The sequence below is a fragment of the Staurois parvus genome, unplaced genomic scaffold (genome assembly GCF_062004578.1).
Source record: "Staurois parvus isolate SC_StPar_1 unplaced genomic scaffold, SC_StPar_1.0 ptg000096l, whole genome shotgun sequence".
NCBI classification, from domain to species: Eukaryota; Metazoa; Chordata; class Amphibia; order Anura; family Ranidae; genus Staurois; species Staurois parvus.
Window position 1 is genome coordinate 2,720,464 of NW_028317892.1, and position 25,085 is coordinate 2,745,548.

The 25,085-nt window shown below is 41.6% G+C and overlaps 1 protein-coding gene across 2 annotated transcripts in view; it reads left to right on the forward strand.

The window, feature by feature from the left end:
- The window catches only part of NCAN (neurocan), a 305,419-nt gene that overhangs the window by 128,543 nt on the left and 151,791 nt on the right, over positions 1–25,085 (forward strand). The window contains exons 3-5 of one of the 2 annotated variants that reach the window (XM_089670821.1): positions 3,145–3,546; positions 19,221–19,395; positions 23,009–23,136. In XM_089670821.1, the coding sequence (XP_089526947.1) occupies positions 3,145–3,546; positions 19,221–19,395; positions 23,009–23,136 (705 nt within the window). The remainder of the gene's footprint in view (positions 1–3,144; positions 3,547–19,220; positions 19,396–23,008; positions 23,137–25,085) is intronic. The other variant, XM_089670822.1, reaches the window with a different exon arrangement.

Sequence of the window (25,085 nt, forward strand, 5' to 3'; positions counted from 1 at the left end):
TACTATGCTTTATATGTGCTGTGGCATGCTTCTACAGTCTCATACATATTTTTAAGGAACCGCATTACTTTCTCACTACTGAGAAATGTTTGGAAACCCAGATTTGGGTCTATATATTCATATATACATAGACTGTATCAACCAGTCTGGACTTTACATATCAACTACCTGGCTGCCCACCCCCATATTCACTTTTTCATCCAGACCTGATCTTATTTCAAGTGAGGAGGAGTCGCCTTGATCTTTTGTATGAATCACTTACTACTGTGGATACATTTCCATTTGGGGTGGCTATCCAGGAAGGCCATATATCCATCCTTTCATGATGGTCAAGTTTATGAGAAGGAAGTCATTCTATTACTGTGGTGGTCACCAAAACATTTTTTGAAGAATGTTCCCCTCATGCAGATATTATATGGAAAATATGGAAATCCTTTGATCTAGTAGTTAGGAACTTCATTGCCTTATGTGGATTCCTGATTGCCGAATACTATTAGATCTGGAGACGCTGAATGTTTTTAATTCAGTGATTTTATAAAGATTTGTTTACCATGTCTCTGTCTAACCTCAGTATGATCCATGTGATCGAATAAAACTTGTTTGTTAATACTTATTATATTACTCCGCTTGGATTTTCTAATAACCACTCTGTGTGAGCAGTATTGCACTTGTCATACTGCTATGTTTTATGTTAAGCATTTGGGTTTATAAATCCACACTAATCATTAGTGAGACAGAGATATTTATATGACACATATTTACGTGTCATGTTAGGTGGCTACCCCTTCCCCTTTTTTCCCCAGCTAGCTTCCCTGTGACACTCTTCAGTGAAAGGGGTCCTTCTCAAGCTCAACTTCCTAAGCTAGTATCCTCCAGCAAATTTTTTTTTTAAGTCCAGTTCCCTTCAGGCCCTAATCCAAGCACCTGCAGAGGCCTAATAGCAACAGCTCTTCAGTAACACAGGCTGCCTCCAAGGAGAAACCTTGTGAACAGACCCTCCCAAACATTTATTTACTCCCAGCCATGCTTTCAGGCCATATGTCCCAGGTCTGAGATCAAATAAATATTCATAACCAAGTGGCTAACCCTCCTACCATATTTCTGGAAGTTTCTTGCAGAGGCAGGCAATTTCTGTGCAGGATAGGAACATGTGCAAGGCTGAGGTCGATTTCAGTGCCAGTGGAAGAGATTGAGTTGCCACCTATATTCTCACTATTTAAGAACAAAGTATACAGGCAAGACCAGATCTATTAAATGAAGCCTTCTCTATAGAGAGTTGTAGGTGCAGCATGAAAGTAGTGCAGAAATTTCTGCTGTTTTTTCTATTTTTGTTTTGTCCTAGAGATTTATAAAAAAAACCCTGAAATGTGCCTTAGAACCAGATGCCACCCAACTATTAATTCTTAGGACAGAGCAAAAGCTCCCTCTACATATATTGTCTTTCGTATGCAAAGAATTATATTTATAATCATCAGAGCTCTGCAATGTCTTGGGCTGCATTGTAATTTTTTCTTGCCCACACGTTTTACTTCATTTTAAGGGCTCTTTCACATGGACCCATTTTTCAGGCGGACACGATCGGAACTTCCATTTTCCTCTATGGAGCGGCAGGTGTAAACGGACATGTGTACATTTACACCCGCCGATAACCGATCCACCCAAAAGGGATGGATGGGAATCCAATTCCCCTTCCGTCCGTTGGATCGGGTTGGATGAAAATGGACAGGCGGCCCGTTTTCATCCGACAGCCCACTGAGGAGAGCAAGCAGCTCTGTGTCTGCCCTCCAGCAACGGAGCAGACACAGAGCTGTCATTCGCTTGCTCAGTGGGGATCAGCAGAGAGTTCCTCCACTGAGCAAGCGGATCTGCTGAACGGGTCCACCCCGTGTGAATAGACCCTTAGACTATACCAGTGAATTAAATGTGGACTACAGCAAAAAAAGGTGATTATGTTTTGTTTTGGATAGACATTAGAAGGGAAAGAATGTCTGTCAGGTATCCATATGCCATCATATGCAGTCATCTTTCCTATTGTGACACAACAGGAAGTTAGAGAAAATCTCCCCATAATTACAGTTGCCATCAGGATATTTTCAATCACCTCCAGTTATGATGAATGAAACTTATGTCACAGGAAGTGGGGGAGACCCTTACCAGTGGTGAAGCCACATACAAAAATAAAAACCTTCACCCACTAGTGAATTCTTTATCTGTAGACTCCTTCTCATCTTCTATTTCCTTTTCTCTTTCATCCCGATATTTGTTCTGATGCAATTCCAGTTTAGGCATCCCTGATGCCAACTCATTTTGATTTTGTAATAAATACTTGTTATGTAACTGATATACTAAAACAATGGAGCCCTGATGCTATGGATATGACAACAATTAGATGACTATATGTATAGATTACGACTTACTTCATACACTCATATCTGTGCTACTAAATTTGGGGGAATGAACAATGTTACTACTTAAGCCATCAACATGCTACATAATTATAATATAATTATTATGTACTGTATATACACAGAATACATTTGTTGATAATGGTAACCAATATTTGACTCCTAAAGCTGTTGATACTTCTGTCTCATTCATGTTAATACTTATTTACTATTTCATGTAAACTACAAAATCGTATGTTTTGTTGTCCTGCTTTAAAATCTTCATAAAAATCTATTGAGAAAAAAACTAAAAAAATAAAAACCTAATGAACCCACCCCCTTTTTATAAAAAATAAATAAATAAAAAGGACTTTTTCCACTATAAACGTCCAACCAATGGTTAACGCGTACCTACTGCATGAGTCTTTTTGATATTATGCATATATCTACATCAAGTCACCAATGATCAATAAAAAAGTGTGCCCTTCACTCAGCTTACCATACTGTTCATAACAACTGCATAGCTTTGTACTTACTAAAATGGGATTAATGAATATTAGATTCTTGCTTTATATGTTTGAAATGCAAAAGCAGCTGTAGAATGTCACAGGAAAAATGGTTTTGCAGTCAATGGCACTTCAACTCTCATTTGTAAATCCGCACCCCATGGCTATGTAGAATAATTTCATTATATGGATAATAATGTGTAACTAAACACATTCATATATAAACATATATAACATATGTGCTTTGTTCCTAGATGCTGAAGAGAATGTAAAACCTCTGCATATCCACAGACATCAACATGGCCTTGTGCAATGCGGACTGGCCCAGTCTGTGGCCCTCCCTTGCCTTTTTGTGGTTCGCCCCTCCCAAAACCCACAGGCTTTCAATGTCACCTCAGAATCACCACGCATTAAGTGGAGCAAACTTCAGCCCAATCAAGGAGAAAAGGAAATAGCTGTTTTGGTGGCCCGTGAAAATGTGGTCAAAGTCGTTCGTGGTTACGAGGGAAGAGTATCTCTGCCTGGATACCCCCACAACCGTTATAATGCCACACTGGTCTTGTCCAATGCTCATGCCAGTGACTCAGGGATGTACCGCTGTGAGATTGTTTTGGGCATTGAAGATGAGCAAGACACTGTGCCACTGGAAGTCTCTGGTAGGTGTCAGCTTAATCTATAAAAACGATCACAGTACACAGATAATAGCTGGAGATGGTATTGTGCAGGACCTAGAAGAGGGATGTGATACCTCATATCTTAGAGGGTTAACTAAAAAACTACCTATGCAGATAAGGGGCATCTGTAGATAGAAACAAGATGTGCAGTTTTGACTAAAATTGAATGATTCCTTGGCTATAGGTATAGGCCATTTACATTCTTCATGATGCTAGATGGAAAAACTCAGAGGACAAGAGAGGCCCATCTGTTACTGTTCACCTCCACCATCACAGGAGTGAGCTCTCAAATGCTGAGCTCAGATCAACTGCATCAGGCACATGTAAGAGGGTTTGAGCTCACTCCTGTGATAGTGAAGGTGAAAAGTAACAGCTGGGCCTCCCATAGCACCATCCTTAGCAATGTCCTGGGAGTCAGGCTTCATGATGTTCATAAAAGACCTATACCTAGAGCAAGGGCATTATTCAACTTTGGTCAAAGATGCATAGTTTGCTTTAATCTACAGATGTCTCTTATCTGCATCGGCAGTATAGGTATAGGCCATTTACGTTCCTCATGATGCTAGATGGAGAAACTCAGAGGACAAGAGAGGCCCATTTGTTACTGTTCACCTCCACCATCACAGGAGTGAGCTCTCAAATGCTGAGCTCAGATCTACTGCATCAGGCACATGTGAGAGGGTTTGAGCTCACTCCTGTGATAGTGAAGGTGAACAGTAACAGCTGGGCCTCCCTTAGTACCATCCTTAGCAATGTCCTGGGAGTCAGGCTTCATGAGGTTCATAAAAGACCTATACCTAGAGCAAGGGCATTATTCAACTTTGGTCAAAGATGCATAGTTTGCTTTAATCTACAGATGTCTCTTATCTGCATCGGCAGTTTGTTTAGTAAAGGTGAACTATGCCTTGTGAAGTGTCTGCATTGCCTGTAGGAACCAATCAGATTTCAGAGCTTGATGTACACAAAACTTGAAAGGTTTCTGTGACTTCTCATGCTGGATAATTATTATTTGCTTATCTGCTGAGCGGCTTTCTTGAATAATTCACTAATATTTTTTTTTCACACCAACTTAAATGCAGATTTGCCAACAAATACTTTTTTATGCATTTTTTTTGCAAGCTTATAACATGTAAATTGCTTATGCAAATATTTTTCTGAATCATTCTTTGTTTACTGACAAAAGGGAAAATTGCATTTTGCTGTAAAAATGAGCATCTCAGTAAGGAGGAAGGATTTGCGTAAAAACGGGACTATTTGTAGAAGTTTTTTTTTGTTAAAGTATTTCTACCATATCATTATTAGAAAAGATATCATGTGTATGCTAGCCATTGAGTGTATAGGGAACATAGAATTGCAGGTATGATATTTGAGCTTTATTACTAGGCTGCTTACCTTTATATTCTTTATAGTGAGATCTTCTTTTAAGACTACTTTTGATGTCTTGATATCCTTTTTTACAGTGAGGCACATCATGCTTCACTGCCAGACTGATGCTTGCCCAGAGACGTTATAAAATGGGGGTGTAATGAAATCTGTCATTCTCTGTCTCAGAACAGCAGACATTTCACATTGGTACCTTGGAGGCTGTCTTAGGGCCTTGTCCTTATGGATTCAGAGATGTAGAGTCTGATTCACTACTCGTAGCACTGACCTCAGTAGGGCTGCTCCTTGGGGTTTATTTCTTGTGGGACAGCTCTGGAAGTGACAATGCGCTCGTCATCATGCGTCATTTAGGAATGTATTAAATGTCATATATTTACTGATAAAATGAACTTGTGCGTGAGCCACCATATGTTATTTTTTTAGCATAGAAAAAAGAATGCATATGAACACATGACTGCATTTGGCACAGATGCTGTCATTTTTTTATTTCACATATTTGTTATAGAATATGAAAACCCAACAATTCATATTTCTGACATGTGCCTGCTGTACCATGTAATTGTATGAAAAAGTATACTGTTCTCTTTGTATTGCTTCCTTTGCGTGAAATTCCTGGTGTTCCTGCCAGTCCCTCTGCTTTCCTATTAAAAACTGACCACAGTAAGCAGGAGAACACAGTGTGGTCAGTTCTCTGGCTGTGCTGGGAATTCAGTGTGCTCTCCTCCAATGATCAGACTTGTTCTAACCCCCCCCCCCCCCAACAAACACACACACGCAAAGCCTTTCACTGTGAAGATCAGTGTGATTTTGTTGCTCCTCCCCTGAGAACAGAGGGAATGTGATTTCCTATTAAAAAAATGGTATTAATAATGATTTTTATATCTATACACATATGTCTTGACTTTTCATTTCTCTTTTAAACTGAATGGGTTATTTTACAAGGTGAGAGTTTACAATCATTTTAACTACAAGGCCTAGACTATGATGTATAGACATAACAGGATTGCAGAGATCCTTTAGTTACCCTTTGCATACTTGTTCATTATATTAAAAAGAATGTATATGGGTTTTGTAAGTACTTTCCTTAATGAAGTGGCTCTAAAGATCATTTTTTTCTAAAATATAAAAGAAGTTTATACTTACCTGCTCTGTGTAATGGTATTGCAGACAACAGTCTCATACCTCTTTTTATGGGGCCCCCTGCCGCTGCTATCTGCTCCTCCTCGTCTCCAAGTGCCCCCTCATCAGACCATGTGCAGAGCGGGCACTTATGCAGGCATACTCCCAAGCTGGGCTGTATGCATCCATAGACAAACACAGCTCGGCCTGGCCACAGCCCCCACTTCCTCCTTACACAATTTGACTGACAGATACAGGAGCCTATGGCCCCTACTGCTGGCTTTGAGTCCTGTGAGAAGAGGAAGAGGCAGCATTGCTGCTGAAGGCAGGACAACTCTGGATAGAGAGAAAACTCAGGGAAGTGTTGAAAGGGGGGAGGGAGGGACAAGTAGTGGGATATTGTATTACCTTAATGCAGGTCATAGGTTAAGGTAAAAAATGCCTGACTTTAAGGTCAGAATTGACAAAAAATACATTTTTGAAAATATTTCCCTCTTTTAATTAGCCGAGTAAATATACATTTTTTTCACATTAACAGTTTGTTGTCAACAATCACAAAAAAAGTGAGATTCCAGACCCAAAGATCCAAATGTATCTGCGACCACTGAGCTGATGATTACAAGATATGTTCCTCCTCTGTGTAGGCTCAAGGCATAAATCCCACAGTATGTTTCTTTCTGCATCACCTCAGCACAATGCACTGCCCCCTTCAATTATTACATTCCCCAAGAATATCCCCCTAAGAGGAGGGCAGAAATCTTTTCAAATGTTTAGGCCGGACACACCCATCACCCAGTCAAGTAATGAGCCATAGAAAGCACAAGCTGCTTCAAAATACTGCAATAGGTTTTTTTCTATAAATTATGCCCCACAACATTTGAATTTTCCTTTTGAGCTAGCAGGTTAAGCTATAGGTATATTTTCCTGTTACCAGGGCTCTCACTTTTTCTGATGCCTGTTGTGCACATTTAGAAGTGGATGCCTGTTCAGTAGTTCACTCCTTATTTGGACTACTGCGTCTGAAGTTTTAGTTAGACAAAATGAGACAAAGGCTGGCTTCTACTTAGCTAACCCAAAGTGCTCTGTGAATCCTTTGTTGTGTATCAAATGTGCAATTGTCAGACATTGTGCATATAGATATAGTAAAGAACAAATATAAACCATATCACTTAAAAAAAAAAACTAAAGTAAAACCTTGCAGTTTTCTTACAACAATCTGTCCAACCCATAATTATCTAATAAATTAACTCTTATGTTATACACACTCACAGCAATTTTTAAACTATTTCATCCACTTAAGAATATTTCAATTGTGAAAAGAATTGAATGGACCAAGGCAGCCTGTCACCACCTCTTTAGATCACTTTGCAGTGTCAGTAAACTGTGGTAAATTTAATTAATCTGTCTGATCGCTTATGCAATTCAAAGTTAATTGACAGTGGTTAAAGATGTTTGAAACCTGCCCCCTGTGTGTCCACCATTACACCTTACCATTGATTTCTTTCCATGTAATCAAAAGCCAAGTCACAGTTGAGTTTCTAAGTCGAATCCAAAAATAAAAGAGTATCCCTAGTTTCCTAACTTTAAAAATGAAGCTGAAATTCAGTTCTGTTTCAGACTTTTATTCAGGTTTTAATAATAGGTTTTCAATATAACAAATAATAAACATTTTATAACATCTTATTGAACTATCTGAAATTCAATTAGTGAGTGGCCCTCTCAGCACCACTCTTATCCTTCAATTACAAAATCAAAAGGGCCATCATGAAAATTGTCAGGCTAACAGCTCCTTCAACAAATTAGATTAAAGCACTGTTGGGATATTCTGACAGCCGACACTGGCTTTCAGAATACAATAGCCACAGAGAGAGATTAGGCACAAGAAAATCCTGGGAAATGGCCCTGCCCCCTCTCCAGCACACAGCAGGTGATTGACAGCCTGAGACTGCGTAGAGGGGTGTGTGTCCTTTTTCTTCACTCAAATCTCAGATTACACTCAGCTCCCTGCTCTATACTCTGCAGTGTGTGAGATCAGATCCGTGCACTCTGCCTTTTGAAGCTTGGAAATACTGTCTAAATTCTGTATTTTGAATGCATGTAGAGGAAGGAGGACTTCAGATAAACAGGTACAACTAATTTAGGATGATTTGTTTAATCTCTGTGTATCACCTAAGGGTAGCCACTTCACTGGGTATATGTAAGGGTTTACAACCACTTTAAGTCTCTATGGGTTGGAACAAACGAGGGAGGGGTAGTCAAAGCAAGGCAATGGCAGTGTGTGGGGAATAAAGTGATGGGAACAGGGTGGGGAGGAAGAATGAGTGAAGAATGAAAGGGAGATAATATAGAGAGAAAAGAAAAAAGAAAACTGAGGAGAGGGGGCCAAGGGGCTAATCCTTCTATGGGCAGCAGTGCTTTTCACTAGTTATATAGTTAAATATGCTTTAAGTTAAAAAAAAGTGTGCTTGCTTTTTATCACTAGAACCCTACTCTATTTATAATTCACATTCACTATCTCAGCATATTGATTGCCTTATGTCAAACAACCCCATTCCTCCACCCACCCAATTTCATTCCAATTTTCATCCACATCTTATCTACAACTGTTCAATTCATTATATTGTGTCCCCCCCTTCCTCATAACTGCCTGAATCAGATCATCTTTCATTCTTCTAACAAATACTTTACTTCCAGATAAAGAACATGCGATTCTTCCATTGCTCCCAATCCATCAGTTTCACATTCGCTGCCATGTATATTTACCGTCTCTCATCTCATCCATTCTTCATGTCAGTCCAAGTCTCTTGTATTCTGCATTATCTTAGGCTCATATTCCCTCTGCCATAGCTCTTATTTACTAGCATTTCTACAAACAAGCACTTCCCTTCCCTTTTCAGCTATACTTTCCTTGATATGATCAAACACAGAGAATTCCATTTAGAGGTTGTTATCCTGAAAGCAGATGGAATTGCACATTTCTGAATCCTGGCTCCACGTGCCCATCTTCCTTTTTTATTTCAAACCAGCATTCTCCCTGCCATCTGCTCTCATCACCTCTATATGTTTTTGGCCCCCTTCTCATTCCTTGCCCTGTTCTTTGTGTTGTCGCTCTCTCATTCTTAATGTCTGCAGCTTTCACAGCTTGCTTACTCTAGTAATTAATAGCAATTATGCAAATCTGCAGAATTGCTCCAGACTGTTACATGCAGCGTTTGCAGTAGGTCATACAGGTTTATTTACACATGTACTGTACGATACGATTGTTTTATTATTTATTTCCAGCCGTTTGTATGCTCGCTCATGCTTGCTCATTACAGTGTATGCTAATAGAGCATCTGGCTCCATTTTAGCCATCTTTATTCCAATGCAGAACAAATGGACAAGCGCCATGCGTTAACATCAGTAGCGTTAGTCATGGTTTACTGAGAAATAACAGTTCATGCTGTTTGATGGTTCGTGCAGCTGTGGGCCTATAGCAATAAAGTGGCTTTGCAGATGACAAGAGCCTAGTGCTTCAGAAAATGTGCTGCCTTGATGCTCAAATCTAGCTTTAAATATACACTTTGCTTTGTAAAAGAATAACAGTACAACAGCTATCAGCGGTCCTGGGTTACTTATCTGCATTCTAGTGCACTTGGAAATGTCTCCTTGGCACACATCTATCATTTGAAGTATCCTTTTCTCTTGACTTTCTGTTGCCACTTTCTTCCAAGCTGCCCATCCTTTCTAGAAACAAATACCAGTCGCAGTCTTTTAACAGCCTTCAAAAGTGCAGGGCTGCTAAAACCTGAACTCCAGGCAGAAATAAAAGGCGCAAATAAGTGCAGCTGCATATTCATTCATGCACTCTTAAATGCATTTTTTTTTTTTTTCAAGCAGTGTGAATCTTTTGCAGTCTCTGTATAGCAGAGCTCAGACTGTAACAGGGAAAAGTAGCACAAATAGCCAATCAGTTGCGCTGTAGTATAAGGGGCATGGTGATAGGAGAGGGTAGAGTGACAGAGAGATGAGCTCATCAATGTGATGCTTCAGTTATTATTATTATTATTATACAGGATTTATATAGCGCCAACAGTTTGCACAGCCCTTTACAATCTAAAGGGAGTGGTTACAATATAGTAAAACACAGGAGGGTTAAGAGGGCCCTGCTCATAAGAGCTTACAATCTAATAAGGTGGGGCAATTGGTATAAAAGGTAATAACTGTGGGGGATGACCTGATGAAAGAGTTAAAAGTTCAGTTGTTAGTTGGAGGCAATAGGCTTCTCTGAGATGAGTTTTCAGGGATGGCCTAAAGGTGGCCAGAGTAAGAGATAGCTGGACAGATTGAGGTAGAGAGTTCCAGGGGATGCAGTAATTCAGTTTTTGTACAGTTGCATTGGTCCCGCTTATGCCATACCCTGGGATCCTTGTGGAAGTTGGAAATCACTGTAGTAGCCACAACTACTGCAGTGATCTCCACTAGCTTTGGGCACCAATTCACAAAAAGAACATTGGGGAACTGGAGAAAGTACAGAGAAGGGCAACCAAACTGATACGAGGCATGGAGGAGCTCAGCTATGAGGAAAGATTAGAGGAACTGAATTTATTCTCTCTTGAGAAGAGGAGATTAAGGGGGAATATGATCAACATGTATACATCAGTGGTTCATATAGTGAAATCGGTGTAGAGCTATTCACCCTGAGGTCATCACAGAGGACAAGGGGGCACTCTTTACATCTGGAGGAAAAGAAATTTAATCTCCAAACACGGAAAGGTTTCTACACAGTGTGAGCTGTTAAATTGTGGAATAGACTGCCTCAAGAGTTGGTTCTGGCCAGCTCAGTGGATTTCTTCAGAAAAGGCCTGGATTCTTTCTTAGATACACAGAATATAACTGGATACTAACATTTTTAGGTAAAGTTGATCCAGGGAATATCCGATTGCCTCTCGGGGGATCAGGAAGGAATTTATTTCCCAGCAGGAGCAAATTGGATCATGCTTTGCTGGGGTTTTTTGCCTTCCTCTGGATCAACTGTGGGTATAAGATTATAACTTTTTTTTTTTTAAATGGTTGAACTGGATGGACTTTTGTCTATTTTCAGCCAGACTAACTATGTAACTATGTAAAGTATTTCCTAATTGCATGAAGTGGATAGTGAGACATCACCGCCCCACCTCTCCACCTTGTCCAATCAGAGAGCGCTTTGCATTAATTGAGAAAATGCAACATGTTCCCTGAACGGTAGAGTGAACCATCCCTTGTGTCGCCAATGGGCATGGAAGTTGTGATACCTACTACAGTGATTTCCAACTTCCATGGGGATCCCAAGGTATGACACAAGCTGGACCAATGGCCCACCTACTGTGTTTGCTTGTACCAGCGTGTCCTGCTATAATGAAGATTTCCTCCAGAAACACTAACTTGATCAGTGAGTTCTTTTAAATGTTTGTGTAAGTTGCCAATTGTCTTTCACTCCAATAAATACATTTTATATTACAGTTAAATCGTGCTTTCCTCCTCTCTCTATTTGCTAAGCTCAGATCTCCCTCCATCTCAACAGGTGTTTTTACTCCATTATGAAGGACTCCCTGATATCTGTCAAAGTGTTAATGTAGCTCTTAGAATATATTTAAGCATGATAGTAACTAGGTGTTAAGGAGAGAGATCATTCATCAGATTGGCACTAATAAAGAATTATCTGAGAACCATGATGACCCATCAAAGTCTACGTGCTCTGTGCCTACTGGATGTAGAGAGCAGTGTTCTAAAGATGATACAGTCTGAGGAGTGCATTACATATTTTTCAAATGCCAAGTGTACAAAGAAAGACTTTTTGTAGCTATAGCAATAAGATGGTAAAACTTTCTATACTTAGCTTGGATAAACTTAAACATTTTTAATTGATTGGTTCAGAATTTAATTTTGTTGTGTAAATTGCTGAGTTAGTCATTGTTATCTTTGGAAACAAAAGAGTACATAAAAGCATCAATATGTTGTTTGTAATTTGTCTTACAGCTCAGATGACATTCATTGTGTTTTAATTCTTGTGTATGAGGGGCCACTAAACACGAAGTGCCCTCCATGGTCCAAAATATGGCCCTAAAGCTGCTGTATTAGTACACTTGAAGAAAAAGCAGTTGCATGTTGAATATGATCTTTGTTTTTTTTTTTGCTCTTACAACTCATTTTCCATTGCAAGTTTCTGAGATATACACTGTGTTCATCAAGTCAAAAGTAGCACTGATTTACAGAGGTTTACCAAGATTCAAAATAATTCCAAAATTAAAACAAATCTGTGTGTTGACAAGAATGCAGGGTGCCAGTTGTGACCCTTCCATCTACAAATATCGAATGACCCTTTCATTCACCAGTTTCGAATGAAAGGGAGAGAGAGATAATAAAGTAGCTCTCCTCTAAAGTGTTTTCATGTTTATGTGGCTAAACTCTGGTAAAATGGAAGCAATGCTTACTGAAATGACAAGAAGCAGTGCTGCACAGTCAAGAACTAGTCCCACCGCTCACCTTTTTGCAGTGCAGCAAGCCAGACTGACAGACTCAGCGGGTAAACTGAAAATGATCAAGCACATTATTATTTTTTTTTTTTTTTTTCATTTTTCTGAGATGTTGCTGTGTGTTGCACACAAGAGGTATATTTCATTGATTTCAATCCTCAGCAGGAATCTGGAAGGAGAAATAAAGATTACAGCAAATACAGAGAGTACCTTACATTAGAACATTCTCTTGTGCAGGATCAAAGTAAATTGCTTTATGTGGCATTTATCACAACAACAATAATATTACAGAATAATATTACAAAACTGATACATGAAATGTATGTGCCTTCAAAACAGGTTGACAGACACTTCTGTTTTTACCAAACATGTATAAATTTGTGATTGATGAGGTTGTGGTTTTATGACATGAAGTGACCAGAACAGTGCGCTCAGTGAATATTTCACATAAGGGGAGCAACTTGACATTGTTCCCTCTACAGCAGGGTAGGCAACCTTAACTGCTTACCTGCTGCCCTATAGTAGAAGTACTGCTACAGGGCGGCAGGGCTATGCAAAATCACACATATATATATATATATATATATATATACACATGATTTGCATTTCCAGGTAGGGGTGGCTACAGATGTCAATCACCGGTACTGGCTGGAGATTCCCTGCTGGCACCCGGCGATCGCTGAGCAAAACTGACAGGGAAGAGACCTGTGTGTAAACACAGGTCTCTCTCCTGCCAGCAAGCACATGCTACTATGTATTTCTCTGCACAGCAGAGAAATACACAGCAGCATGTTTCCCTAGTAAAACACACACAGCACATTATGTAAAACAGCACACAGTTAACCCTTTGATTGCCCCAGATATTAACCCCTTCCTGCCCAGTGTCATTGGTACAGTGTCGGTGCTTTTTATTAGCACTGATCACTGTATTAGTGTCATTGGGATGTCAATGGCAGTTAGTCAGTTCCCAACCAGTGTCAGACTGCTCGCCGCAGTCCTGCAGTCGCTGATCACCGCCATTACTAGTATAGAAAAAATTTAAATAAAAATCCCAGTATCTATACCGCCATTTGTAGATGCTATAACTTTCACATAAACCAATTAATTTACATGTATTAGGATTTTTTTTTAGCAAAGACATGTAGTAGAATACACTTTGGTCTAAATTTATGAAGAGATTAGATTTTTTATTTTTTTTTACTGGATATGTTTTATAGCAAAAAGTAGATGCTATGTAGCGCCTTGCATATAAGTGAATAGCTGCATGCAGCTCTGCTTCAGTTCATCTGGTTTAACCGTCCATGTGCAACATACTACAACATAATTGGCCTTTAAAAAATACAAGTTTTGGCCCCCATACAGTTCAGTGGGGTTCAAGTACTATGGAACCAAACCCAAGCCTGACCACTCTCACTATTCATCACAACACAGAGCTCCTCCAACACATAGCTACTCCAAACAGTAACCAGAGTCCCTTAAACTAAGGCAGGCCATAGACTCGTCCGATAAGCGAAAAATCGGTCGGCCCAGTTGCCGATGCTGCCACCAATGTCCACAAAAACGGCCATTTTTTGCGGATTTTCCAGCATGACCGATAAAAATAAATGAGCAGATCCGCGAAAAACGGCTGACGGGCTGGCCCCACTAACAGCGTGAATATTGGCCGATTTTTCTTGCGGACGAAAATTCAGCCGATAAACGACCCGTCTATGGCCTGCCTTTTTTGCAGCAAATAATTGGCTGTAGCCAACTTCTCTATAACATTTTCATCAACCTAATCAGGCCAGAGTAAAGCTTCTGAATTCCCTAAAGACATTGGGGTTGATTACTAACATGAATGTTCACTTTGAAATCTGTATGTTCAATATACAAAGTAAGAGGAATGTATTAATTGCACCAGATTTATTTTGAACCACATTCATGAACCCAATCATGTGCAAGGAGAGTTGAAAAAATACTATATTTGCTAGCACATGATTTGTTGATTAAAGTGAATGCAGCTTCATCTCATCTACTAAAGCTGGCCATTCATTAATCATTTTTATTGTTCAACCAGCGGGTTGAATGTAAAAAAATTAGCTGACACCCCCATCTACACATTCAGTGTGGAGGGGGGAATAATATCCGCAGTGCTATTGTGTTCTGACAGTGGGGAGACTCCTTTGCTGTCAGATTACAAAGATCACTGCTGCCAGCTATAAATAGTGGCACTGATTGTTTGGGAAAAACCTGACAGGCTGGTTGTACAGAAGTCGATCTGTAGATCGACTTCTGTACAACTGGCCTGCCCATACATGGATCAAATTTGGCTGCTCCCTGCTGAATTTTGATCCATGTATGGTCCACTTATGTGCAGTGACTATTCATGAAAAGTAAACATATACTTTGCTAAGTCAACAACCTGTATTCTCTCAGTAAATCAAAGCAATCCTGTCTTGTCACAATCTCCTAAACAGTTTATGGCAATATATTTTATTTATAGCCAAAACATTTTTTTTTTAAGTTGTGGACAGAGCAGGGAAGGTTTACAACCCCTATCAATTTTTTATTGCTGTCTGTTTCCTCCCTGGGTAGCTTAACCCTCTTTATTTGATTTTGTCCCCTTAAGACTGTAAGTTAACTCTCTAATTTCTGATCATAACAATAACTTGACAATCCATAAAGTAACACTTAGCACTAAATCAACTCCCTTCAGCAGCTTCTGTCACGAATCTGCTGATCATACCAGCTCTTCTCAGCCACAGGGTACACTAGAATGCTATAAGCAATTATTGCACTGGAAGATCCCTTCTATGGTGTAGGTTATTCGATTTAAATATTTATTTCAGGTACATATATAGCACTGTCAATTTATGCAGTGCTTTACATATATATTGTACATCCACATCAGTCCCTAACCCTCAAGGGGCGTGTAGTCTAAGGTCCCTAACTCACATTCATACATACACATACTAGGGCCAATTTACCTACCAGCATGTCTTTTGGAGTGTGGGAGGAAACCTATGTAGGCACAGGGAGAACATGCAAACTCCAGGTAGGTGGTGTCTTAGTTGGGATTTGAACCAACAATCCTAGTATTGTCAGGTGGAAGTGCTAACCACTTAGCCACCGTGCTATCCCACAACAAGCAAGGGATTTCCCAGCAACACTTACCAGCCAACCTGCAAAAAAATGAAAAACAATTTGGCCCTGTCTGTTTGCATTAAAAACAGAGAGTTTTGTTTGCAAACATTTGCAAATACATGCGTAAGTCGCAGTCCCGCGTCAAGGGGCCTCTGTATACTGCAGTCCTAACTCTAAAATTTCCAGAACCTCCACAGTGGGAGCACATATATCAATGGATAGGTTAAGGGCAGGTGTGCCTGGAGGAAGCCCAACACTCCTTAAAGGCACAGGGATACACATGACACCCAGCTCAGGGGCGGACTGACCATTTGGAAACTTGGGCACTGCCCGAGGGCCGGGGTCAGTAGGGTGCCCCATGAGATGCCCCTGGTACCTTTTTCATAGACTTTTTTGAGTTTGGGCAAGGACACAGGGGCCCCATGATCCCCTATTGCCCGGGGGCCCCATGAGTTGTCAGTCCACCCCTGACCCAGCTATTTAAATATCAAGAAATATGTTTGATGGGAAGGCAATGCTTTTCTCTCCTCTTGCTGGGAGTTGCATATCACCAATGATAACCAACATGAAAGCAACACATATATTATTGGTAGAAATGGTTATGGTGCATGGTTAAATAATAGATTCATACAAAATGTTCACACAAATAAGAAGTAATACACCTCCAAAAAAGAAATTTTATTGAAGCGTACCAATTCTTAGATGCGGTGGCTGCAATAGTATGTTTTGAGTTTTTATGCTTTATTTTTGCTAGTTTTCAACTTTCTCTAACAAATCAATCTGTCAAGCAAAAGTGGCAGTTAGAGAGTTGGGACAAACCATTTAACGCCGACATTTCATTTATGTAAAACTTTTATCTAAAAAAAACAAACAACTTGGTATAATTTGTAAAAAAAAATGAGCTGGAGTTTGGTTTTAATTTGTTAGTCACCTGCATCTAAATCTGCTAGTGCATTAAACACTACCCTCTCCCCAGACTGACAATGCTGCTGTCATAAGGTGTCTCCGATGCTCTCTATCCAGAGTGGAGACACCCTAAGACAAGAAATGTGTTACAGGCCAGATCATCAGGTGAAAGTAAAGGAAAAAAATCCTAAAACTAATACAACCACCACTTTTAAAAATTGATAAGCTGTAATATGTTTTGAAGTTAACTACTGCTTTTAAACTGCAATCACTATGTCACTTTAGATATCAGTATGCTCTAATATCTTTCCCAAAGCTTGGCAGACAATAAATTCAACAAGCAGTCATGAAATAGTCATTGTGTACATTGGTTCCATTGGTTATAGTGTTCATTAATCTCTATTTTATAGCGCTTTCAACTACAATGATCACAACTTAAAATGAACATACCACATGCACTAAACAAGTGTCTGCGTATATGAATCCTAAGATGTCTTTATGCAAGCTTCAAAGAGACTTACAAGTGAAATTCTTTCAGATTTCTCTTTGTACTCTCCTGATTAGAGATGAGCGAATCGAACATGACGAAGTGGAATTCGTTCCGAAGATTTGGAAAAATTCGATTCGCGACGAATCCGAAGATTAGCAAACTTCGGATGCACGAATCGAATTTTCCCAAAAATGGCGGCGACATGTGTGGCGACGGAGAAAATGGACAGAGAAGATGGGGCGGGGATCTCTGGGAAGGCGCGCAGACAAGGCGCGCTGACCCATACTGCATTCATGACATGTGATCGCATTAGCCAATCAGCAGCCAGCCAGCACTGTGTAATGGTGGAGCTATAAATCGCGGCCATCTTAGAATTCTCCATTAGCCTACGGTCATTCAAGAGAGACAGACCTGTGTGTATTAAGGGACAGAGTTAGGGCCACAGAGACTTTAGGGCCACAGAATCGTTACTCAGGGACACAGAATCGTTACTCAGGGACACAGAATCGTTACTCAAGGACACAGAATCGTTACTCAGGGACACAGAATCGTTACTTAGGGCCACAGCTATCAAAGAATCGAAAATTTAAAGTGACATACACCCTTTTTTTTTTTGGTGGCTGTCGTGCACAGTTGGTGCTGCAGTTTGCCGATTGTGCAAAATAAACTGACTTTCTGCTTCACAACCACTATTGTACGTTCAAAGAGTTAGATCCATTTACACGCCGGGTGGTGGTAATATTTTTTGGGTGATTAGTGCATTCCAGTGACATAAACGTACAGTTTCCAGCCAACGGCAAGCTGCAATTGACCGATTGTGCTAAATAAACTGACTTTCTGCTTCACAACCACTATTGTACGTTCAAAGAGTTAAATCCATTTACACGCCGGCTGGCGGTAATATTTTTTGGCCCCCTGTACCGGCTCCTCATGAACGTGGTTCAGCGGGTTTGCATCCCTTAACGGCAAATCGTTGACAAACGCTGGGACGTTCAGTGTTGTGCGCATTAAGCCAGACACCAAAGGGCAGCACAGACCTGTTATTACTCGCTCAAGCATGGCTGAACAAAACCAGTCTCTACCACAAATTGGACCCAGATCTGCCCAGGGTCTCGTAAGTAGATTGCACGGAGGAGTAGAGTTCGTTATTGGAATTAACTGTGAGGGACTTTTAAACCTAGGCCTGTGTATGGCCTTCAATTGAAGCTGCTTCTGCTCCGCCACTCTGCCATTGGACTCTTGATAGTCGTCTCCCCACGCTGCTGCTGGGGGGACTTTTTAACATAGGCCTCTGTATGGCCTTCAATTTTAGCTGCTTACGCTCCGCCACTCTGCCATGGGCCCCTGTACCGCCTCCTCATGCTGCTGCCAGGCCCGTAATCTGCCATGGGCCCCCGTACCGACTCCTCATGCTGCTGCCAGGCCCGTAATCTGTCATGGGCCCCTGTACCGCCTCCTAATGCTGCTGCCAGGTCCAGAGTGTCTCATGGGTCCCTGTACGGCCTCCCATTGCTGCTGTCTCCATCGCCACACTCTGCCATGTGCCACTTTCAGGTCTCCTCACACTGCTGGTGGGTTCCATTTTGTCATAGGGTGCTGTATGGCCTCCCATTGCTGCTGCCTCCACCGCCACACTGTGGCTCCACACTCTGGTTTTGGCCCCGTGACTGCCCAAATGAGTGAAGTGTGCGGTGATTCTAAGATCGACGGCACTCATCTGCATGTCATACTGACTGACAGTATTATTTCTCTTCCCCAGCAGACTCCAAGGGCATTTAAATTAAAGGTACAGTGTTCTGCACTAATATAAAGGCTCTCTGAAGCCTAGAAACACCCTTTTTATAAGTTAAATTCGCAGCGAATATATTCGGCTCGAAGCAAATTTATTCGGCGAATTCGGCGAATCAGCCGAACCGAATTTTTGAATAATTCGCTCATCTCTACTCCTGATACATGGTAACAAACCTGCCAATGTCATCATTATTTTTTTCTCTGCAAACTTGAAACTTTTGGCATAAGGTACTTGTTTAAAAGCAAGCAGGTTGTAAAAGAGATATCTGTGCATGCTGAGATCCAATGTTATCTTTATATGTTATCTTTAAAGGAGACAAAAATGAAAAAGATTTACTTCTCTACTCTAGGTCTGGTCTTTCATTACCGAGCGGCAAGTAATCGGTACGCACTGACTTTCCCTGATGCTGTGCGATCCTGTAAGGAGAACTCTGGTGTCATTGCATCTCCAGAACAGCTGCAGGCTGCGTTTGAGGATGGCTTGGACAACTGTGATGCAGGATGGCTGTCTGATCGAACTGTCAGGTGACTTACAAGATAATGGTCTAAGTTATGTTGGTGGGTTTTAGTTAGGTGTTATGGAAAATCCAGGCAAATATAACATACATAAATAATCCAAACTGTGTATTTATTAATACATGATTTCATGTATGTTTCTTAAATATAACTAGTTTAAATTTGACTTGGTATCACTCTCTTGCAATCCCCAGTACAGCCGGACTCAGACTAAGTGAGGAGCAGCATTAAGAACTGATCAATTGTGCTGCATGCAAATACTTTATGTTTACAAGGAATAAGCTGACAGGAGGAGAGAACAGAGTGAGCAGAGAGATAACCTCATTGGTATCTTACTGCTTTTTTACTGTCCATTCAGCAGGCTGGGGGTTGAGAGATTATACTAGTGTATTCTTTAAAGTGTTACTAAACCCACAACAGTAAAATCCATCTGTATATGCAGTAAAACAGGGTTGTTATATTCACTGTGGAACCTAAGGGGTTAATCCTACGCATTGTGCAAAAAGGCTGTTTGATCCTGTCTTCTCTGATTCTCCCCTTTTTCCACAGTCCCCAATCCATCTGCTGATAGTACGGAGCAGCAGTGGCAAGTCTGCACATGCTCTGTTTGGTGTGTATTGCTAGATAGTTGTTGCTCTTTTTTGGGGGGGGAGGGTGCATTTGATCAGCACAGGGCCAATCAGCACTGTTCAGACAGAAGGTCAGGGGTCATGCAACCTCATAGGACAATCAGAGGAGAATGAAAACTCCTCCTACAAGTTTTAACCATTGCTTGGCCAGACACTGATAGAAGTCACAAGACTGCTATATACTCTGATCATAAATGTATTTAGCAGTTTATATTTACTAAAATAATTTAATTTTCACTGTGCAATGGTTTTGCACAGAACAGCCCTGATCCTCCACTTCTCAAGTCCCCCGCCAGCATTTCTGACCCCTTCCCTTCACCCAATGTCCCCAGAGCAAGCTACTTGCTCTAAGGGCACAAATGTGTGCTTGATCCCCAGCCACCTCTGTGTGTCTATTGGACACACAGAGCATGGCTTAGTCCTGCCCCCGCTCCCTTCACACTGGCTGTGATTGACAGCAGCGGGAGCCAATGTTTCAGCCATTGAGAAGAGAGAGACCTGGGAGAGCTGCTGCTCTCATGCACATTGCTGGATGGAGATCAGGCTTGGGTAAGGAATAAGGGAGCTGCACACTGAAGGTTTTTCATCTTCATGCATAGAAAGCATGGAGGTAAAAAAAACCTTTAGAAACACATTACCATTGCAGTCTATTGCACTCAAGTCTCACCAAAGTCAAAGAAAAATAGTGCAGGAACTTTTTTTTTTTTTTCGCTGCAGCTTGAGTCACATTTATTAAGATGGCACCCATTGAGATGAAGGTGTTCTGTCTTGTAATGGGACTTTATGTGTCGCAAGTCGCATGATACGTTGCAGCAGTGTGAACAGGGGCTTAATTTTTACACATTTTACCATCAGCTGTGGACATTTTAATAATTTTTCAGGAATTATTGATATAACTATATATATTGAAAGGTTACCCAAGAAATACTATAAATTCTCTAAGATTATTTTCTGATTTAATTTTATAAGAACTATTCACCCATGTAATAAAAGCACAGACTTGATCTTTACAAAGTTGCTGTACTCTTTGGCTGACCGCAGAATTCTGAAGGATCCGAAAACATGAAACGAGCCAACCTAATTTATGTCAGTGCAGAGGGGAGGAGGTGAGTGGTGCAGGCAGACACTGCCAATGTCGCTTATCTTGGAGGAAAAGAACAATGATTGGGACAAGTATTCTGACATGCCTAAGTGATATTTGGCCAAGAACTGTAAACCAGCAGATGTCTGCCTTTCATCACAGACACAAGATCATTTTATGGACTGGTTTTACCTTTCTGAGCAATTTTATATTGCAGGCAGAGCATTTTAATAATATTTAAATATTACTAGCTACCTGACTTGTCCTGTTCTTCTTCTGCAAGGTTTTGAGCTATCCGCTGAGTCCAATATGAAGTGTTTCCAATGTACCCAGTGCCAATTTTTTATTTTTTTTGCTTAGATACATAATTTATAGTTCTCATATTGCAGGAACCGAACTTTGATCATTTTGTAAAAATATATAAATATATGTATGTTTATATATAGGGTTTGACTTACTAAAACTGGAGAGTACAAAAACTGGTGCAGCTCTGCATAGACACTAATCATCTTCCAGTGTTTATATTGTCAAAGCTTAATTGAACAAGCTGAAGTTAGAAGCTGATTGGCTACCGTGCACAGCTGCAACAGATTTTGCACCCTCCAGTTTTAGTAAATCAGCCCCATAGTGTATATGCAGCAAACATATATGCATATACAGTATATTTGCAGCACCTAATTTGCCAGGTGGGTTTCATAAATGTTAATCTATCATTACTTAATGAAGTATTGAAAACTTTGCAAAGCATTAAAGACAATCTGTACATAAGGGGGATATGTAGGCTATTACTAAAGTGATATTAAAGGTTAGTTTTTTTTAATGAAAAACTTGTCATACTTACCTACTCTGTGCAGTGGTTTTGCACAGAGCAGCCCCTACCCTCTTCTTCTTGGACCCCCACTGGCGCTCCTGGCTCCTCCTCCTTGACCATGCTATGGGGGCACTGATGCATGCTCGCTCCCGAGCCCTGCTCAATGCATCCGTAGGACGCATAGAGCCGTGGCTGAGCCCCACCACCTGCTCTCTCCACATTGGCTCACTGCCCCTTAGCGCAGCCAGCAATGCAGAGTGGACAGAACAGTAAATCGCTTTGGCTGCTCTACGATTTCAAGGATGAGAAGTGTGAATTCGCCCTTACTGTTGCCTCAAAAAGCCTCAACTCCTGGCCAAATTATTTTTGATACGGGGGAAGGGTTAGAGCCTGTAGGTTATTATAGATGTCTGGTTCCTAGCATTTGGTCAGGAAAATTTCTCCACTGGCTACAAAGACAAAACTACATTTTCAGTAGAGGAAAAAAACGTTCTGACAAAGCTTTTATTGCTGTCTGGCCTTTCTGTCACAGGCAGAAATAAAAACTGACCACAAATTTATAGTCATCCCTATTCTATCCAAATCACATTCGGTTGGAGTTAGGCATTTACCGTTTTTCAAATTGTTGTAACTCAGCATGAGACAAGTTTACCATCATTTATGCCAATTACAATTTGACTAGATGTTGGAAAAAGTTATGCCTGCAAGTAAGAAAAAGCTTTCAAGTGTGTTTGCCCCAAGCCATTTTGTCAGCTCAAGCTTTGCATAATCTTGCAGTGAACATTTCTGAAAGCAATATAATGACTCTGTATAGCTATAGATTATTTCTGAATTGAAAGTTTCTCAAAATTAACAGATTATACTTTAGTAGTGCAATTTTGTACTGAATTCTTTAACTAGAGTGTCTAGGGGATGGTAAATTATGGCTAGTTAAAGGTCCCTATAGATGTATATAGAACTTTCCTTATAAAATGGGTATAGTAAGAAAACTGAGAGGTTAAACTAAATGAATAGATTGTAATCTAACAAAAGTGTGCTGCGTAAAGGGGATAATAAATGTTCATCTTAAAATTCATTATTATACATTTATCTCTTCTGCAGGTATCCAATAAAAACTCCCAGGCCTGGTTGCTATGGGGACAGAAATAACCTGCCTGGTGTTAGGACATATGGAGAAAGGGATCCACAGGAAACCTATGATGTATATTGTTACACCGAAGAGCCACAAGGTAGATTTTAATTGTTTGGGGCAATTGGGCTTAATTAACAGAGATAACAATTAGAGATGAGCGAAGAAATGAAAAATTCGATTCGACTGATTCGGCGAATTCGTGGACAATATTCGATTCGAGTCGAATAAATTCGCTGTGAATTTAACTTAAAAAAGGGTGTTTCTAGGCTTCAGAGAGACTTAATATTAGTGCAGAACACTGTACCTTTAATTTAAATGCCCTTGGAGTCTGCTGGGGAAGAGAAATAATACTGTCAGTCAGTATGACATGCAGATGAGTGCCGTCGATCTTAGAATCACCGCACACTTCACTCATTTGGGCAGTCACGGGGCCAAAACCAGAGTGTGGAGCCACAGTGTGGCGGTGGAGGCAGCAGCAATGGGAGGCCATACAGCACCCTATGACAAAAATGGAAACCACCAGCAGTGTGAGGAGACCTGAAAGTGGCACATGGCAGAGTGTGGCGATAGAGACAGCAGCAATGGGAGGCCGTACAGGGACCCATGACACACTCTGGACCTGGCAGCAGCATGAGGAGGCGGTACAGGGGCCCATGACAGATTACGGGCCTGGCAGCAGCATGAGGAGTCGGTACAGGGGCCCATGGCAGATTACGGGCCTGGCAGCAGCAATGGGAGGCCGTACAGGGACCCATGACACACTCTGGACCTGGCAGCAGCATGGGGAGGCGGTACAGGGGCCCATGACAGATTACGGGCCTGGCAGCAGCATGAGGAGTCGGTACGGGGGCCCATGACACACTCTGGACCTGGCAGCAGCATGAGGAGGCGGTACAGGGGCGCATGACAGATTACGAGCCTGGCAGCAGCAACTTGGACAGGAGGACGTTCAGCTTCTGCACCGTCGGGTGCGTGCTCGCAAACTGTTGTCTCTTGGAAACGGATTCCAAGAAAGACTGCTGACGGAATCCGTGAAGAGGAGTAGCAGGAGAAGGAGCATCTGAACGAGCGGAATATGCCAACAAGCGACAACAGTGGCCCATGACAGATTACGGGCCTGGCAGCAGCATGAGGAGTCGGTACGGGGGCCCATGGCAGATTACGGGCCTGGCAGCAGCTATGGGAGGCCCGTAATCTGCCAGCACCCTATGACAAAAAATGGAACCCACCAGCAGTGTGAGGAGACCTGAAAGTGGCACATGGCAGAGTGTGGCGATGGAGACAGCAGCAATGGGAGGCCGTACAGGGACCCATGAGAGACTCTGGACCTGGCAGCAGCATGAGGAGGCGGTATAGGGGCCCATGGCAGATTAGGGGCCTGGCAGCAGCTATGGGAGGCCCGTAATCTGCCAGCACCCTATGACAAAAAATGGAACACACCAGCAGTGTGAGGAGACCTGAAAGTGGCACATGGCAGAGTGTGGCGATGGAGGCAGCAGCAATGGGAGGCCGTACAGGGACCCATGAGAGACTCTGGACTTGGCAGCAGCATGAGGAGGCGGTATAGGGGCCCATGGCAGATTAGGGGCCTGGCAGCAGCTATGGGAGGCCCGTAATCTGCCAGCACCCTATGACAAAAAATGGAACACACCAGCAGTGTGAGGAGACCTGAAAGTGGCACATGTTTGGGGCATGATTCATGGCGGATTTAGTCAGTTGTGTCAGGAACTGGTGGTTTGAAATCCAGACTAATCCACGCCTGATTCATTTTCACAAACGTGAGTCTCTCCACACTTTGGGTGGACAGTCGTGTCCTCCGCGGAGTTGCAATACCTCCTGCCGCACTAAACACGCGCTCCGATGCCACGCTACTGGCCGGGCATGACAGCCTTTCAAGGGCAAATTCAGCTAGTTGGGGCCAAAGGTCAAGTTTCGTTGCCCAGTAGTCAAGGGGATTGTCTACCTCGGTTGGCAGGGTGCTGTCCAAGTAGGCCTAAGCCTGTTGTTTGAGGTCCTGCTCCAGGTCCACCTGATGCTGCTGCTGCT